The sequence below is a fragment of the Marmota monax genome, unplaced genomic scaffold (assembly GCF_021218885.2).
Source record: "Marmota monax isolate L192 unplaced genomic scaffold, Marmota_monax_Labrador192_F-V1.1 WCK01_AAM20220418_F8-fsc00017, whole genome shotgun sequence".
NCBI classification, from domain to species: Eukaryota; Metazoa; Chordata; class Mammalia; order Rodentia; family Sciuridae; genus Marmota; species Marmota monax.
The window spans coordinates 4,256,276-4,275,620 of NW_026695241.1; the positions used below are offsets into that span (position 1 = coordinate 4,256,276).

Sequence of the window (19,345 nt, forward strand, 5' to 3'; positions counted from 1 at the left end):
CCTGCGTGCTGCTCTGTGGGATGGAATGGGGACGAGGCAGCCTTCTCTGCACGTGTAGCCCGGCCCATCCATCCTTCAGCTGGTTCCTGAGCCTAGTGATGGCCACAGGCAGGGTAGGCGGTGTGGTCCTGAAGCTTGGAAGAGAACGAGCCGCCCACTGGCTGTTCTTTATCGTCGGGGTTTTTAACAGCCATGGGAGGCAATAACAATACCGTGGGGCAGGAGAAGGTCACCGGAGGGTTCCATCCATGGAGAAATGGAAAACTACCCACTCCCTGGCTCCGCTGCTGGCTTTCCAGTTGGCCACTCATTTGGGGATGGTTTCGTTTGCTTAGTTTTTCTCCTGCCCACCTGGTCCCTAGCGCAAAGTCCTAAAGCCCTTGTGCCCAGGCAGGTCTGCGTGCTCGTGGCTTGTGTTCACACTTCCCGCGATCTGCTTTATCTCCTTTACGACAGAGATGTGGCCACCGTTTCCTTTTACTGGAGCATAGGAGGGCACAGGTGGGAGGGAGACGACCCAGGCTCACCCCATACACCAGCGCGGGGCCTGATTTCTCAGAGCCTCCGGGTCCTCTGCAGAATGGAAACAGGAGTCCCCCAGGCCTGCTCAGTTGTCGCAGTGGCCCCAGCTGACTTCCTGTCGGTGGGTTTGTGCATGTCTGAGACCCTGCGCACAGGCCACAGGCAGGTCTCATTAGGCGCTCCCCGTCGGCCTGGCAGGTGCTGTCAAGATGCCCTGGGAGTTGAGAGAATGGAACGTGATTGCTTCAGATCAGACAGGGAGTTGGCAGAAGCAGAGCCTGGTGGTAGGGCAGGATCAGAGAGGGTGCTGCATGTGCTGCCCAGTGAGGCCTAGGGCCAGGCTCACCACCAGCAATGGACTGGTTTGAGGATGCTGTGAGCTGCTTTGGGAGGCGGGGAGGCGTGTGCATGGAGGGAAGTTGAGGAGGCAGTGTGGGTGCTTGGGTGCTGGCTTTAGGACAGCAGGGAGCCATGGAAGGTTTTTAAGTGGGAAGAGCGCGTTCAGGAAAGGTATTTAAGCAGTTCTCACCCAAGGTGAACTGGGTTTTTCCCAGACTAGAGCCTGGATTCTGAAATTAGTTCTGAAACAGCAAAAATGTCTGCACTGGAGAGCGCAGCTTCATCCTGATGACTTCTCTGACTGCGTGCAAGCCAGGGTCCCAGCTGGTTTTGGAGTGCCCTCGTGCATTGAGGGAGGCCCCCTACCCTTTCTACCAGCCTTCCTGCTCTGTGCATTAGTGGCAGAACCTCATCAGGGGGAGGCAGGGTGGGGCACTTGGGCGTCATCAGGGGGTTGAACTCAAAGGCCTTGCTGACCCAGCCACCTTGGTTACCTGGCTGGTCACCTTGGTTACCTGGCTGGCCACCTGCCAGGAGCTGCCAGAGGCAGATTGCTACCAACTGGGGCTGGCCAGGACAGAGGGGCCCGAGGTTTGCTCAGAGAGGTAGCCGGCCTCTGCTTCCTCCTGAGAGGAGGCTCCGAGTTTGGCTTGACTCTGAGGCTGGTGTGTGCCAGGAGGGCGCTGTCCTGAGTGTCATCGCCAGACTTGGAACTGTAGATGCAGGCTTCCCTCTCAGGCTAAGGGCACATGGCATGGGCTGCCATTCAAGGTCTGATTCTTCAGGGTGGATCTTACGAGGGTAGGCCCTTCAAAGCCCCTGCTCCCTGCGCTGGAGCCCTGAAGCCTGCACCTGCCGGGCCCCTGGGTCTAGACCCAATGTGCCATGGTGTCAGCGTATTTTCCTTCTTCTTCCTCTTTCTCAGTGCTACAGGGAACCCCTCTGGCCAGTCCTGCAGACAGAGGTTGCATCCTCTCCCCAGTCTGCAGAGCTGGTGTGCCCGGGCCACTGACCTTCCCTTCCTTGAGAATGCTTGGTCCCACACAGGTGAGTCAGTTACTGCATAGAATGGCCTGGCACCTCTCAGTTCTTTATCTTCAGAGCCTGTGGCTCCTTTCTGGTCCCTGATAATCCAGCCCTAGAGTGTCTATCAGCAGCTTATCCTCAAGCCCTCACTTGCTGGCAGGCAGCTAAGCTGGTGGCCATGGCCTGGCCTAGGCTTGGGTTAATTTTATGCTGTGACTTCTCCATAATTCCTTGCTTGGCCTTAGCCATGTTCTCCTTCCTTTTGGCCAGACCTCTGCTTTCCCCCTCGATTGCAGGGGGTTGAATCAGATCGACTTTGACTCAGGTACCTGGCCTACACGTGGCTTATTTTTTACCTTCTGTTCTTTGAATTAGTGACCAGCACTCGGCCGGGTGTCCCCGGTTCTGCCGTTCCCTTTCTCCACCAGCCAGCTCCACTGCTGCGTTTTCCCTGGGCATTTCACTTTGCTCTTCTCCACTGGCTCCTGCTCCATACACCCCCAATTCCCCTGCTGTCTTTGGCCCCCAGGGAGACGAGAGAGAGAGAGAGAGAGAGAGAGAGAGAGAGAGAGAGAGGAGAGAAGTGAGCAGCTGGTCAGCCATTCACCAGGTGATTGGAGTTGAGGACTCGAGAACTGAGAGGAGAAGGCTCTCTTTTTGCCCAGCACTTGGGGTGGGGACAGTATGTGGATTAGTGGACTTTGAGGCTGTAAGTGGCTGAGGAACAAAAAGTTGAAGCCTGGACTGTGGCAGGGTGCGAGTTGGAGCCATTGGAGGTAACAGGGAGGGGTGGGCAGGTGTTGTGGGAAGGACTGTGAATGGGCTCCAGAGGGCCTTAGGCAGGATGCCAGCCCTCTGCTGCCGGGGTCAAGGGGAGCTTATGGTTTGGGTGTGACCTCTGGACCCTTGGAGAATCCTGTAGCAGGTGCCTGGCTCCAGCACCCCCAACCTCGGGCTCACAGGCTGTGGTTTTCATCCAGCCGTAGATGAGCATTAGCCTCCCGGCTGGGCAGAGGCCCCCAAGTGGGGTGCACTTTCCTGTCTGGGGCACTCTGTTCCAGGTAGGTGGAGCCCCGTGGGAGAGGCTGTTTTGGAGCCAGGATGGCATTTTCCCTGTTTGCCAGACCAATCCTGTTGGAAATAGCCCCCGAGATAAGAGACTTTCAGTTAGTGGCAAGACTAATGCATGAATTCAGTGTCCTGTGCAGGACCCCAGAAATATGCAGGTGTGGTGATGTCTGTACCTGCTGTCTTCTTTCCTGTGGGCATTTCCTGCCTCTATCCCTAGCTGGGTGATCTTGGGCAAGTTACTTTACTTTATTTGCGACAGGGTCTCCCTAACTTGTACAGGTCGTCCTCCAACTTGGTGATCCTCCTGCCTCAGTTGAGATTACAGGCATGCACCACTTACCACTATACCCAGCTTAGGAGATTTTTTTTTTTTTTTTTTTTTTTTACTTTTCTGGGCTGGGGCTTTATACCTCTTTAGGCCATGAACCGCCCCTAGCCCACGTGACTAATCCTGGGTCAGTTATTTTGTGCTAATGCCAAGAAATTTCTAAGGCTTTCCTCATAGCCTGTGATGGGAAGTTGGCGGTGGCTGGACAAGGAAGAGTTTCGGCTCCGAGTCACACTTGGGAAAGGATTACAGCTTTTATTTCCTTCTGCTGTTGCCACTCCCCCCCCCCCCCCGCACCCCCCCACACCTTTTTTTTGCTCTATTCCTGAGCTCCCTAGCCTTCTTGGAACCAGAACATGGGTCACCCACAGACCCCAATTCCTGGCTGCTGGCCCAGCAGGAGAAACGTAGACTAAGCACAGGCTTGAATTCTAGGTCTGTGCCTCAGTGTCCTGTTGGGGCCCAGCTCACCCTTGTCCCACTTCCTGGCCTTGTCTCTGGTCTTAATATCTGATCAACACCCTCAAAGTGGGTGAAACCTCAGCCTCAAGCAAATCCTGTTAGCAAATGGCTGTGAGTCGAGGGGTTTTGGTGACCTCAAAATGAGCTCAGCTCCAGCATCAGGGCCCAGTCGGGGTTGGTAGTAGAGCTGCTTGGTGAGCAGGGGACCTCGTATGTGTTCTTAGCCACAGGTGAGCCAAGTGGCTATTGTTATCAGCTGAGCATTCCCTAGGACCCTGGGCACAGAGGGCAGGGCGTGTCTGTCTGCGCCACCTGTTTGCACCTTGGCTGAGCTGCCGTGGTGTTCAGGCATCACTGGGCTCCAGCATTAGTTTCCTTAACTGTGCCACTGTGGGGATGCGTGTGAAGGCTCCAAGGCCGAGCAGAGTGCCTGCACGTGGCAGGTATGCGATATTGCCGTTTCGTATGTGGCCTGGGGTGTTCAACACTTCGGGAGACAAGGGCTGGGGGTGATGGGATCCTTGCTCAAGAAAATTGTGTGAACAAGGGCCAGCAGGCACTGCAGTAGAGGTTGGCTGTGTTTTGGGATTCCCAGTGTCTTGACTCCTCCCAGTTTACATCTGATGACACTCTTCCTTATGGTGCTGGAGGTGGCACAGAGGACCTTGCCCTGTCCTCCCCTGCAGAGCCCTGTGGGTGCAGTGCTGGTCGGGGTGGCTTTGCAGCAGAGGCAGGAGCCAGGTGGGGCAGGGAGCACTGTGCCTGGGTTTGGGCTGCATGGTGGGCCTGCCTTGGTGTGCTTCCGGCAGGTATCCTCTGTTGTGGGGGCCTGGCTTCTGAGTGGGGCTCTCCTGACTTCCTTCAAGGCCATTTGCTGCTCAGGTCAGCCCCAGATTGTTTCTGGTGCCAGCATCCCAGGGCCTACTGGTTTCAAGGATCCAGAGTAACACATGCACAGAGTAACATAGCAACAGGACAGCCCTGCTGCTGCCCAGGCAAGGTACACACCTGCTGTGACCAGGGACAGGGAGGGGTCCTGCGAAGCTTCTGCTTGGAGCTGTGCATGCTGGATGTCCTCTCACCTCGTCCAGAGGACACCTCATCAGGTGGGTGTGCCTGTCTCTTACAGGTGGGACATGCAACCTCAGGGAAGGCAAGTGACTTACCCCTTCCCCCAGGTTGGCCAGTCCCCTCTGGGCAGGACTGCATGACCAGTTCTGCCTCCCAGGCTTGGCTGTGTCCCACTTTGTAGGCCTGACCTGGAGGATGACAGTCATAGGGAATGAGAATGGCAGTTGTCCAGGGAGGGCACAGAGCCACTTCCTGCCCAAGGAGTGCTGGGTGGCTTTCCAAGGAGGGAGAGTTCAGAGAAGGCTGTGAGCTGGTGGGAAGACTGGGGGATGGCCGTGGCAGACACTGAGGCATGAGCTAGCATCGGTACTGGGGACTTCGGGTCTTTGGAGTCTGTAGTGTGTGGGGGGACTGTCCCCAGGCAGGAGTGATGGGCAGGATGCCATGTGCTCTTTTCAGGGACCTCGAACCCATTTTGTCAGTGGTGGGGAGAGCCTGGTGGGCAGAGACCTAGAGGCCTTCTCCTCTTCCTCTTCACTCCCCTGCCCTGCCCTGCCCTTGGCTTCAGGAGGATCTTGGGCCCTAGCTCCACTTGTGCAGGAAGAAGCAACCGTGCTTCCTGAAGCCACAGCCTGGGACCTAGCTCACCCCTGTCTGCTCTCACTCAGACCCTGTGAGCCCTCATTCCCCTGGTTCGAATCCCAGGTCTTACCTTTGATCCTAGAAAATGACAAACATAGTGAGCCTGCCAGACGTGTGAAGGTATAGTTTTTAAATAAGCCAGTTCAACCTAAAATGAGCGGAGAGTTGCCTGAGTTCATAGATGATGATTGGGCATCTTTTTGTCATCTTGAATCAGGTGAGGCACCTCCTGGGGTGGTCAGCATTTCCCTGCTCTGGCAGCAGGAGGAGGCCCCGTGGAGAGCTGGGAAGGGGTGAGAGCACTCCTGTAGTGTTCTGGAGGAGCGAGAGGGCCACTGGTCTCCTCTTACCCACCCTGCGTCTGTGTAGGAAACTGCCCGGCTGGGAGCACACAGAGCTAGGTCATGTGAGAAGCTGAGGGCCCCTGGCTCCTCCCAAGACCCTGTGAGGTATGGGTGTGCCTCCTCTGTTCCTAGTCATGTAAGGAACACAGTGAGGTTCAGGGGCTGCTCACCTCTGAAGACTGTGATTTTCATATATATACATATATATTTCTTTCTTTTAGTTGTACACAATACCTTTGTTTTTATTTATTTACTTTTACATGATGCTGAGGATTGAACCCAGGGCCTCGCATGCGCTAGATGAGCACTTTACTGCTGAGCGAGAACCCCAGCCCTGCAGGTTGTGATTTTATAATTAGATTGTTGAGTCCGCGGCCACGACCAGTCATCTGTGCATTGTGAAGATGCATGGCCTCCATGGGCTCAGGTGGGCAGAGCAGGGAGGTGGGGGGCATGAGCAGGGGCAGGTAGAAGGGGTGGGGCAGTGAGGCTGGGGGGGCTGGACCCTGGCCTCAGCACACTGGCTTCACTTGGCAGAGCGAGGGGAGGCATGGGACTTTGAGCAGGGATGAGCAGAATGAGCCTCAAGGAGCCATAGTGGGGGCTGCGTATATATGGGGTAGCTCCAAGAATTTATTCCAAAACATGGAGACATCTTTAGGCTCAGTTCTGAGAAAAATTGAGTAAGAAATAGGTTCAAGTTTAAGAATAGTTATTTTCTGGCATGCTCTAAAGTGCCCTTTCCCCTGGTGCCACGTTGTTAGGCACCTGGAGTGTGCTGCTGGGTCTTCAGAACTCTCCTTCGGCCTCCTCAGATCCCACGCTCCTCACCCTCTGAGAAAGTGTGTATAGGTTACTGCATCCTCTTTTCTGGGGGATTTGTAACTGTACAATTAGGAGCAGCCAAATGTTAAATGGTGGGAAATTGGTTCAATAAAGTATGCTTTATTGGCCTTCTAGTGACAGTACTTCAGAAGAATATGCAATGTCACAGGGATATTGTCGTTATAGCATGTTAATTTAAAAGTAGGTTCCAAATTTGTTTGCATGGCATAATTTCAATTTTGGAAAAATGTACATCTAAAAATTGGAGGGGCATGTGGTAATATGTTACGAGTCATCTCTGAGATCAACTTAACTTTGGTGTGGCACTGAGGGTGTAAGTGGTAGAGCACTTGCCCAATGTGTGCAGGGCCCTGGGTTCCATCCCCAGCACCAAAAAGAGAAGGTGTATAAGTAACTGGGAGTGCAGACATCCCTGACAATGGGCATATATTGATTCGATCGTGGAAAATCGACCCATTTTTAAAAGCTGCATTTCTTTGCAGTCACATCTGGACTCTTTCCATCTACACGGGAGGAGGCTCTATTCTAACCTCCAGGCCAGCAGGGGCAACTGTACATAGTCAGCGTGCATGGCACGAGTGCCTGTGCTCCATCTTGAGCTCTTGGCCCCCCTTGTCTGAGGCCGGGTATGAAGTTTAGCCCTTTGCTCTCTGGCTGGGTGTCCTTGAGTCTGTCTGGACCTTGGGCTCTGTGTTGTGCAGTGAGGACAGGGGGCGAGGGGGACCTTGAAGGTGGGTGCCTGGGTGGGTCCTGGAGTTCCTCTCTTTCAGTCAGGGGTTGCCATTTCCTTTTCAAGGGAGGCCCACCCTTCACAGTTCTCAAACTATTTTTAATGCTCTTTGCTGAACTTTGAACTTTGATTAGAAGACAATGTGAGTTTGGCCCTTGGTTGACTCTTTGAAGAGGGCAGATGCATGTGTGTGCACACAGGTGAGCACACAGGTGGGGTCTGACATCCTGGGCTAAGCAGTGCTGGCCTTGGCCTGCCTTGTCATCACTGTCTAGTTAGCTGTGCAAGGGGCATGGAGGTGGCTTTGTCCTGGGACCGGGGAGGTCTGCTTGGACTCAGGGGCTTCCTGTGCAGCTCCGAGGATTAGGACTGGCTTGGCCCAGAGCAGAAGCCACCCAGGGAGCAGGGGACAGCTCTGCAGGGGCCCCCTTGTCCAGTTGCGTGAATGTGCAGGCCTCTCTGAGAACAGCCCTGACAAATAGAGGACACTGCCCTAGAGGAAAGGACGGGGACTCCCAGCCGTCCCATGTTCTGTGTGTGTTCTGTGGCTTTCCTGGTGCCCCAACAGGCACTGTGGTCAGGGAGCCCAACCCTGAAAGCAGGCAGATCCCCTTTGGTCCCTCAAGGTAGCTTTGCCTTGGCCTCTGCCAGTGTCTCTCAGCCCCTGCCCTCACTACAGCGGCCCCTGCCTTGCCCTGCTCCGCTGTGTTTGGGTGGGAGAGAAGGTGGTGTGCTGTTGGTGATGGCCCCAGAGCTGGGGTCCCAGTGCCGTGTTCTTGGGGAGAGCCCCCTCCCCAGGTGCTGAGCCCATGAGTTGTGAGTGGAGTGAGGTCTCAGAAAGCTGTTGGGACTTGGTGGGAGCTGCGGGGAGGTGCCACCAACAGCCAGTGTGGCGAGGGCCAGTTATCAGAGGAGGTCACGTTTTGTCACTTGTTGGTGGCTGGGAGTATGTGGAAGGAGCTGTGTGTGGGTGTTGGGGGCCGAAGGCACGTTTCTGCCCGTGCTCTCAGTGCCGGTGGCTTTACCTGGAACTCAGTAAGACACCGCAGTCCTCTGCATGCCGTGCTGGAGGGGTGGCTGCTGGCCCGACCATGTGCCCTTTGGACATTCCGGTTCACTGCACCTCTGCAGGCCCCACCACCCCCCTCCCGGGGCAGCCGCTTCCAGTTGGGTGGGGACAGTGGTTGGTTATGTTGTCTGCTTTGTGGCCGCATGGTGGCTGACTGGGGCCCTCAGGAGGGATAGGCTCCTCTGACTCCGCTGACACCCCTCCTCCCCCCAGCCATTTCCATCCCCTCTGAGGGTGCTCCTTGGGGACCAGAAAACTTCAAATTGATGATACAAGTGCCAGAGCCAAACTGGAGTGAGGCAGCCACTTGGCACCACACAACCCCTCCCCCAGCTCATCTAGGCATCTCTCTGCAGCCCTGGGCCTGAGATCCTCACGGACAGGCCATGCTCAGGGTGCTGACCTACCCGGGCCTATGTCTGCTGATTCTAGGAAACAATGGGGCCAGTAACCAAAGGGGAGGCTCTAGCCCCAGCTGCCGTCTGCAGCCGGAGGGAGTGTGCTGAGGAGGCTGAGGGCCTGCAGTGCCGCTCCTGCTGACCCTGGCATCCCCAGGGTTTTCACAGACGATTTTGAGACTCTACTTCTCTTTTTTATGGAATATTAAAAAAATTAACATTATATCAAATTCCAGATTGGAAACTGCCCTAAGGATTCTTTGGGCTGGAAAAAAAAGGAATATAGAAAGAATCCTGCTTCCTGTCTTAAGAAAGAATGTATGCAGGCTTTGTAGAAATTCTCAAAATGTTCCTTCCTTATTGTTGAAGAGAGTATTTTGGGCTTGGAGAATTCCTAGCCCCTTATGGTGGGAGCTGCCGGTTGCCATTCTGGGAGGAACATGGAGATAGAGGCAGCATTGAGACCCTGGAAGATTTTCCCTGGTAAGCCCAAAAATATCAATCCCGGGCCTGTTGCCAGGGCGGGCGGAGAGGGAGATTTGAGATATGAAGTGGGGATGCAGATGGGAGTGGCAGCTTTCTCAGATCATCAGTTCTTGGAACCAGACCACAGGCCTTGGCATGACCTGGGACCCTTGTGTTAAAGCCTAGACCCAGGCCGCAGAGGAGGAGGGTGGTGGCCCATGTCACACTGTGGGCCAGTGCCAGGTCCCACGCTTGTGCTGTCTTTCAGAGCATCATGGTTTTTGAAGTTCTTATTTCAGCTTTGTGTTGCACCAGGTTGTGAAAGAGACAGCTGCCAGGTGTCACACGAGGTGCTGGTGACGTCTCTTCCAAGGGAGCCGAGAAGCCCCTCTGCCCTTCCTAGAGCCCTTGGGGCTTCCTCCCACACTGGGAACATTGGCTTCCAGGCCTGTAGTTCAACTCTCTGCAAAACCTGCACCCCTCCCCACATGCCCTCACCCACCCTGGACTCCATGCTGCTCCCACGCTGGCTTTCCTCCTTGCTCAGAGCAGGCCCCCAGGTCTCTCCAGTTCTTCCTCGCTGGGTCTCAGCCCAGATGTGTCCTTAGAGAGGTCTTGCACTTGTTTGCTGGGACAGCTATGACCAAGTACCATGCACCAGTGGCTTCACAGCTCTGTGGATTTTCTTCAGTTTTGGAGAAGGGGGTTTGAGGTCATAGGGTGGGCAGTGCTGGTTCCTTCTGAGGCTGTGAGGGACACTCTGCTACTGGCCAATCCTGTGGCCGCTGGGGCTCTGCTGGCGTCTTTGACCTGCCTTCTTTGTCCACATGTCATCCTGCTCTCCACCTTTACCTTAGCATGGCTTTGCCCTGTGTGCTGTGTCCAGGTCTCCCCTTTTGACAAGGATGCCAGGCACATGGGTTTAAGGGTCTACCCTCTTCCAGAGTGACCTCATCTCTTCCAGTCACATTTGCAGGAAGTGAATTTCCATATAGAGTCACACTGTGGGGCAGTGGAGCTTGAGACATCCCATTTTTCATGGAGCACAATTCAAGCTGTGCAGGCCTCCCGTGGCCGGTGCCTGCTCTGCCTCTCAGTGCCTACTCCACTGCTGCGGTGATGTCACTGGCCCCCTGAAGTTACTGTTATGTCCTCATGTGCCATCCCTGTCACCTTCCCTCTAGTGTCACAACACAGTTACTCCCAGAATTCATGCACTGATCCCTGAATAAATAAGCAAACGAGCGAGAATGGCCCTCTGCAGCAGGTGCTGGCTCTGCTGAAGCCCGTCCAGAGCCTTCGTGGACAGCTGAGGGCGCGGTGGTCTCCTTGATTTAAATTCCATGTCCAGGTAGAAGGAGGGTTGTTGTTGCCGTGCACGCACTGTTTCCAGAGTGTGGCAGCAGGCTGGCGCCCTCTGTGTTTTCACACCTGCTGCTCTGCTGAGTGTAAAGATGCCCTTGCCCTTGGTTGCCACCTCTGCCTGGCAGGGAGCACGTGGCTTGTGCAGGCTGCTGTGGGTGTCTGCCTGCTGCCTTCTTACCTTCAGGGAAGGGCACTGGATTTCAGGCTGGTCAGTCCTCATGGGGAGCCCCCATGAGAGGTGGGTGAGGAGGGCGGGAAGGGCGGGGGTCGTCTGGAATGGTGGCAACTGCCTCTGAGTCATCTGGCTGGAGCTCAGGGAAACCCACACCTCGCTGCAGCTCACACATTCATCTTTGGGACCGTCAGAGGTGGCAAGGAAGTCCATCCATTGGGACTGTCACTTGCTGCCTCTGTGCCCTCTCCTTGCCCACTCTTAGGTCTGGAAGGGTCCTTGTCTGGTGACTTATCTCATCCTTGTGCTCAGCTCTAGACATACCGAGTGGCAGGGTCTCTCCAGACGTTCATGGTCGTCTTGGGGGTACATGACAGCCCTGGAAGCTATAATGGTGACCAAGTGATTGTGGCTCCTTCTTGTGCCTCTCTTGTGGTCCTTGTCAGAGCCATGGTACCTCTAGTCCCAGGGATGGAGGCCTGCTGGTGTAGTTGAGAACATGGCTGCCTCTGTGGCCACTTCTCTGCGAAGTACATGCCCTAGGCTGGGACTGGGGTAGCTCTAGTGTCCTTGCTTGATCTCTGGCCCAGAAAGTCCTGAACTTCTTTTCCCTGCCAGGCCCAGGATGTCTGTTATTCCTGGGGCCACTTGGGACTTGCAGAATTTGTTGACTGAGTGCTTTTTCCAATGTCCCTTCCTAAGCCAGTGTGGGGGATCTAGACCTAGGGGCGGATGGGACAGTGCTGTGTTGAGGTTGATCAAGATGATGGCTGTTAGGGAAGGTAGTGGATGAGGATTTGTGATCAGAAAACGTCTGGGCCTGCCCCTTCTTGGTAGTGACCTTTTGTGAGTTACCTTATCACTTTCAACCTTCATATTTGCTTGACAGATGCTTGGGTGGGTAGATAGGTAGTGGATGGTGTGTGTCTGTGCCACCTCAGGAAACTAATTCAGTGCATGTTAACTGACCCCTGGCACTATGCCAGGCCATTAGGAGGAATAGGACATAGTCCTGGCCTTGGTGAGGGCATGGAGGTACAGGCACAGAGAGCTCTTTCTGCAGCTCATGAGGAGCAGGGTTGGCGGGGCTGGGCGGCTTCAGTCCCTCTGGAGTAAGATACTGAGTCAGTCAAGTCGTCTGAGTGGAGTGGCAGCCCTGCCACCACATTAGGCCCCTGAACCTGAAAGGCAGTTTCCATTTGGCATTGGAGGTGGGGTCTCTCCCAAGAACTGTGGCCAGTGTGGTGCTGGAGGGACTGAGTGCAGAGGAGTGGCAGGAAGGTGCTCATGCCCTGTGCAGGGCCCTGGCTGCCCAAGGCCCGCTCTGGGCCGGGATCCCTGCTGAGGCCCCACTTACCCTCTCTGGTTCAGTGCTGGAGCTGGTGTCATGGCTCCTTGGTACCCATAAGGACATGGGTTCAGTGTAGTCACAAGGACCCAGGCACTGCCCACAACTGCCTGCCCTCTTCCATCATTCCTGGCTCCAGAAACCAGAATCCTATGGCCACTACTTTGTGAGGGCCCAGGGCAGAGATGCCCTGCCTCACAGGCCATTGTGGGTCTAGTGAAGTAACACACATGGCGTGCCAGAGCTGGGCCTGGCATACAGTGGGCATCTGTGCACCTTAGAGCCCAGGTTCTCTTTCCACATGCCACTCACCTGGCAGTGAAAGGTTTAGGTGCCTTCAAAATAGCACAGCATGGGAAGGCCTCTCTCCTTGTCCCTCGGGCCCCACCTCCCCACCCCAGGGAGGCTGCCACACAGTGCCTTGGGAACACCTTGAGATGCTCTGTGCAGGCCAGGCAGGAGAGAGACACCCTCACACACTGCCTTGGGGCTGCTCCTCCTTAGAGGTCGCTTTCCAGGGTTTTCCACAAGTGATTCAATCTGATCCTCCTTCATGGACTTGATTTATTAATTTTGGTGACTACAAACAATGCCTTGTCTGTCAGCCACCAGCAGGATGGACTGACCCAGGGTCCCAACCCCGGCATGCCCAGCGATCCTTCCATGGGAGTGTTCAGAGATGGCTTCCTGGTTGAATCCTTCTGTCTCTCCAGCTGGGGTTCAGACCCACCCCGCTTCTCCTAGGGCTGTGGGCAGGATTGGATGGGGACCCTGTTGTCGGACCCCAGGCAAACATGCTCCTACCTCTGGCCCTGGCAGATCATGCCTTGGATCACATTGGTGGCTGCCTGTCACTATAGGGAGGCATCTGGTCAGCTGTACAGTCAACCCCTTTCTTCCTGAAGAAAGCAGGCTTAGGACCCTGTGTCCTGGAGCACAGGGACCTGGGGCATGGAGGCACCTCCCTTGCTGACGGGTTGCACAGCCTCAGCTTGGTTGTTTTCCCTCCTAGAATCTGCCTTGCCCCTTCTGTAGTAGACACAATGACCCTGCCTCCCGAGGGTATGAAGACCAGGTGAAATACGTGTCTGAGCTGCTCGGTTTAACACTGGAATATGGTAAGGTTGTGGCAGCTCTGGTGGAAAGATTGATTAGGAAGGCCACACAAGGCCAGAGAGACAGAGTGAAGCCAGAGAAAATCCAGCCTCACGTGAAGACTGATGAAATCCCTGTTGGCTGACCTGATGCAGTGGGCTCAGCTTTGTTCATGGGGTGTTGGTTGGTGCCTGATGGTGACTGTAGGAAGGATGGTTTTCACCCTCACTTTGCAGGTGAGGAAATGGGCTTACGGAGGTGAGGGATGCCCAGGTCTGCATAGCTGGATACAGCCTCTGTCCTCTGACCCCAGCACCCCTCTGCTCTGGGAAGGGACTCCTCTGTACCTGGGGAAGCTTAGGAAGATGGGAGTCTGCTCCGTGGAGAAGGGAGTGCAGAGGGCAGGGGACCCTGCGAACCTCCTCCTGGCACAGATTGATCAGTGGGACCGCCCCACCCACACCCCTGCGTGTGTGTGCACACGGTGCCTCTGACGCTGAGGTGCCGCGGACTCCTCGCCACACTGGCTTGGACCTTCCTGCTCCTTCCCTTTTTTCTTTGCCAGCCTGTGACTTGTGCTTTCCCCTCAGGACAGGAAGAGATGCTTCTGGTGACAGGGAGGGTTTGGTTCCTGTTCGTCTTGGGCCCAAGGGCACCACAGTGAACAGTAACAAAGACAAAGCAGCCCACTTGGCCGAGGCACTTGGGATCAAGGGACCCATTGGGCAGATTTAGGGGACGGGCTTTGCCGGATGCTGGAGGACAGCCAGGTCCGTGGTGTGGCTGTGTTCAAGGTTTCTGCCTTGTGATCCTCGGGGATCAGACAAGTAATCTTCCCCTTACAGGATAAATCCCCGTTCCTTGTCTCCTCCGAATTCTGAACTGTAACTAAAAAATGAAAGAAAGGAAACAAACCCAGCTGGGCCGTTTGCTGTCATTTACTCTTCTCCCTATTTCCTGTCCCTTCCCTATTTATTTTTTCCCAGCAAATGAAAGAAGACAGCATTGGGCTTGAGAACACCTGTCTGGGGGTAGGCTAGACTGGGCAGCTCTGTGTTCACAGATGACCCCAAAGTCCTGGTCGCTTAAGCCCTTGAAACACTCCTCACTTGTGCACCAGGGCCCGGGACGGGGAGGCTCTGCTCGTCACAGGCAGCCTGTCTCCAAGGTCACTGGGCCTGGCCAGAGAAGGGGAGAGCCCCACCGGCCCTCACACTTGCCATTAAATGTTTTGCCTGGGAAGTGACTTGGGCCACTCTCCCACAGGGTACTGGCTAGAGCTAGTTGTGGCCGGTTTCCCATGACCCAGTAGGGGCAGTGCCCTCGTACCCAGAGAAGGGCTGCTGGTCCCTGTTACCCTACTTTGACATTTTGTGCTTCCTCTCTGGTGCTTCCTGTGGCAAATGCCGTTTCACGTGGTTGTAATACAGGCACATGCCCTTGTCCGCTGAGGCCCTTCACTGTCATTTAGTGGCTCTTGAATAGCCCCTCGTGGTGGTCAGTGAGCCCCTTACTGCACAGCTGTCCCATCTTGGCACAGGTCTTTATTGTGTTTCTTCTTGACGACGTGGCCTCTGAGAAGTTCCCTGGTCCAGAGGCTGTCTCACCTACACGTTCTTCGTAGGCCGACACCCCAGGGATAGGCTCTCTGGGTCAGAGGCGTGGGGTGTTTATCTTTTTAATCGGCTCCTGAGCCTGACTCTGTGGCACTGGGTGCAGACCAGGGCTCTGAGCTCATGAGAACACAGGGTCAGCCTGTTCTCGCAGAGCCATGCTTGCTGGGTGGCTCTTTGAAATAAAGTTGCTGGAAGTTTCCCAGGATGTTGGAACTACCAGGCATTGTCTTTCGGCCATTTAATTGCCTTGGCCCCTTGTCTTTTGGAGGGGAAATTTTGTCCACACCTTTGCTGTAAGTTGCTGCTTCTTCCCATTACGTAGTAATTGGGAAACAGATTCTGAGAGACCGGGGACCTAGGTCAGGGAGCATGTTCTCCAGCCTCCCTCCCTGGTCCTGGGCTGAGACTTCTGGGAGGACCAGCTGCATCTTGGTCCAGCCTGCTGGCAGGTCTTGGTGAGCTCCAGCTCTGGACCTTGCTGAGGGACACGTGGGGCTCCTTTGGAATGAGCTGCCTGCTAAGGAAAGCCTCCGTCTCCCTGCCTGGCTACCTTTGGAGCCAAATCCTGCCAGGAGACACACTGCCAGCACTGACTCCGGGGCCTGCTCCCTTTTGGAACCTGTGGGGAGCCCAGACCCGACCTCTCCTGCACAGGGGCCCTGCTGCTGCTTGTGAACCCCAAACCTAATTGGGCAAACCGTCCTGATTCTCAGCTCCTCAGGAGGCTGCAGAGGCGTGGAGAAGACCCACCCTCTCGCCTCTCCAGCCACTGTCTCAGCCTTGGCCAGGCAGCACTTCTGACACAGGGCTTGCCTTGAGGCCACAGTTGGAAGTTCTCTACTCCACAGAGGTGCATGGGGGGAAGGGGGCTGAAGGAAAGCTGGGAACGTGGGAGCCTTGGGAGTGGAGGGTACTTGTTTGGCTTTGGCTGGAGGGACACCTGGGTTTCCATGGTGCTGTGACCCCTGTGCCCTTGGGTGTGTCACTAAACTTTTGTGGCTGAGTGACCTCATCTGTGCTCCAGGTTGTCGATGTTTGTTAGCCAGCCTGTAGCCCAGGATAAGCCCTTTGTAAAGGCTAATTGTCATCATGAACCACAATGGTGAGCTCTGGTGTGGCAGCACTGTGGGGACACTACTGTGAGTCAACCAACGGTTGCAGCATCCAAACTCTGGCCTGTGTTGAGCTCCCACTGATGCCAGGGAGGCTCCTGCTGGCCCGTGAGTGTGAATACAGAGGAGCGGAAACACGATGGCTGGCGTTTCCTGAGTGTGTGGCACTCCTGGGCGAGATCCCGTTACCAGTGGGCATGAGGCCACGAGACGGCAGCAGAGCCTTCAGCCACAGCGAGCCTCCACATGGCCCTGGTGCAGACAGCTGTGAGCATCGGGCGTCCCTGTGTGCGGGTGCAAGGAACAGCCCTGGGTGTGCAAGAGTGTGCGCGTGCCGGGCCTCGAGGCCACCTGCATTACAGATGGGGCCGTGAAGGTTCCGGGTCCTCCTGTCTGTTTCCCACAGTGGCTCTGTTGTGGCTTTGTGAGCCTCCGGGTTCTTTGGGCCTGTTAGACCTTTTCAGGAAGTGCAGCAGGTTCTATGGTCCTGGGTACCACGTGCTTCGCAGTGAAGGACTCCGCAGCCAGAGGCGATGAGCAGCCTGCAGCGGGCGACAGTCACTGCCTGAGTCCAGTGGCTTGTGATCGCAAGTTACGGTGCCATCCTCCAGGGATGTGCCAAGGGTCCTGGGGACATAGTGAGACAGGAGTTCTTCCTGTTCAGGGTGGAGTGAGTTGGGAAGTATAAAGAAAGATTGGACTTTGCTCTGGGACTCACTGCCGCCCTGTGAGGTATAGGGAGGAGTTGGTGGGGAAACTGAGGCAGCAGGGCTGGGTGGGTCTCCAGGACTGGCTGCCTTGCCTATCCCTAGTTTCAGTCTTGGGGAGGTGGGCATGTGTCAGGGCCTCACTGGCCTAATTACCAGGCTGGGGATGATTAGGTTAATCATTTTAAAAGTCAGAGGTGACTCTTGGGCCACTGGGGTTTGCAGGCTTTGTCCCACCTCCTAGCCCTGCCCCCTCCTTTGAGCCTTGCTGACCTTGTTGCTGAAGGAAACAGTGGCCCCTTGTTCTCCCCAGCACCACACTGACCGGTGTCCAACACGGGCCTCACACTATGGCGTGACTTGGAAACGAGCACCCAGACTTCCTCTGGCCTCAGCGGGGGCCCTTTCATCCAGACACCCTCACTGTGCCGAGAGGGAGAGATCAGACCCCTCCTGCAGAAGAGAACAGGAAGTTCCCGGGAAGCTCCCTTTCCTGAGGGCAGGGTATAGTCAGAAAAGCAGCAGACCACCTGTCCCAGGGTCACTTAGGCCTGGCCCTTCCCACCCCATCTGGGAGATGGGCCTCTGTGTGTCCCCTCCCCTGAGGTACCCCCTTGAGTCCCCTCCTGACCATGTCTCCTTTGCAGAGTCCCCTCCTAAGGGTCCCTCTTCTGCAGCGTCCTCTGCCTCCACTGCCCTCCCCTCAGGTATTCTGGGGGCCTGTCTCCTCTTTCTCAGCTAGTGAGGAGAGACTTGAGGCTCTTGAGGCATTTTTAAGGAAGAGAACCCTGTGGGGTGATCGAAGCATGTGTGATCACTTGAGGGAACACGGTGCAGAAGTCTTTAGAGCCACCAGGGCCCCACTTGCACCCTGCAGGAGGCCTCCCTGCTGGGGAGGGGCCGGGCCCCTGCGTGTCCTGAGCTGTTGTTCTCCTGAAAGGGCTGCACTGGCATAAAAGTGCTTGGAAAATACACAGAGGCAGGTGGCTGGCTTCCAGAACTCCACTGTTTACCTCAGCAGCTCACCAGGAATGCCAAGAGCTCATTTTCCAAACAGCCCGCGGTTGTCAGGTCTACAGGCCTCAGGGTGATGCCAGGGGTGTCCCCTCTGCCTGCCTCCTTCCCCAGTCATTGGGGACCCCAGTTCCTGGCAGGCTGACTTGTCTCCCTGTAGTGTGGGGACAGGCCCAGTGTGTGCCAGCATCACTTGAGTGACCCGCTTTTCTATGGCTCTCTGGGTCTGGGAATACTGGCCTCTTGTCCTGGTGCCCGTCACAGTGGAACGTGGCAGAAGCGGGTGGGTATTCCGAGTGTCCCCCCTTCTCTAGCTCATCCCACTGGCTTCTGTACCTTCCTTCAAATTCAGGTGTCCGGGGGAGGAGGGTCAGGGGATTGTGATGTGGGGTCTACACACAGAGCCAGGAAGGCCCTTGCGCTCTCCTTTTTTCCAAGGCAGAGACTGAGACTGGGGGATGACAAGCTGGTGGCCTGGCAGGGACTGTACGTGGCCTTGCTGCCCAGCCTCTCTACTTCCAGCTGCCTGGCTAGATTGGCCATTTTTCCTTCCTGGGCTCTTGGTGTCCTGGCCTGGGAGGGTCGGAAGGTTGTCCCCTGGCCCTGGCCTTGCTGTGTGGACCAGCGTGTGCCCGAGTCTCAGAAGATGTCTGGCTGGCCCTTCCCTTCCTCACCCAGGAGACTAACAGTTAGGAGACTAACCCGGTCCTGCGGGTTCGTGGGCCCTTGACCCCTCCCCACGGGCGGGGGGGGGTGTCAAGTTCTTATTGGGATGTCTGGGGCACCCCTATATAGAGGTGAGCCCTCGGCATCCTTCCTGCAGAGTCGAGGACGTCAGGAAAGAGCTGCCCGTTCTGAAGTTAATAGAAGGGTTGCGGAGGGACTGTGTGTGGCCAGGTGGAGGAGGGCTGAGGAGCCGAAAAGGGTGCCTCAGTGGGAACAGGAGCGGTGGAGGACGAGGAGACCAAATTTGTCATAGGAGCCATAGAGACGGTGGCCGTTACGGGAGAGGAGCTGTGACAGCAACCAGGAGTGTATCTGGAGGGTGGCACGTGGGGACAGGAAGGTGAACACCCAACCTCTTTCCTCTCTGCTGTGTTTGCTGCTGCCCTGACCCAGCCAGAGGACCAGGAGCTAGATGGTGGCCTGAGGATAGCTGCTTGGGGCATGGCTGGCACTGGTCAGAGGGCAGTGGTGGGTGGGGAGGGGGATTGAATGCTAGGCACCACTGTGGGTTCCCGTTTGACTCCCAGCAGCATCATCGTTCCCACCCAGATCTAGGTAGGTCTTTAGTCTGTGCCTTGCTCTCCTCACTTGAGAGATCTTTTCCCGGGATGGCTGGAAATAAACTGGAGCAAACACATAAGCCAGGAGCACATACCTGCTTGGAATGACCCTTCCTAGCTGTTATTTGATTCAGCCTCCATCCTGGAGGAAGCTGCACTTGGGGGTGGGGCTTGTGGCCTCCTCTGGCCTCTTTTGAAGCCATTGTGGGGGGTCAGCCAGGTGCAAGGCTGACGCCACTGCCTCCAAGGGACTGTCCTTGCAGGTGGTAGTGGCCATGTGCCGGCAGCAGACAGCTGGCGGGTCAGGAAGCCTAGCG

General features: G+C 55.9%; 1 protein-coding gene across 3 annotated transcripts in view; it reads left to right on the forward strand.

The window, feature by feature from the left end:
* The window catches only part of Itpk1 (inositol-tetrakisphosphate 1-kinase), a 131,090-nt gene that overhangs the window by 51,216 nt on the left and 60,529 nt on the right, over window positions 1-19,345 (forward strand). The window contains exon 1 of one of the 3 annotated variants that reach the window (XM_058577686.1): window positions 1,876-1,908. The exons of the other annotated variants lie outside the window; for them this stretch is intronic. Within the exon in view, the coding sequence (XP_058433669.1) occupies window positions 1,891-1,908 (18 nt within the window). The 5' untranslated portion in view covers window positions 1,876-1,890. Of the gene's footprint in view, window positions 1-1,875; window positions 1,909-19,345 lie in introns of those variants that run through there. 3 annotated transcript variants of the gene reach the window in all.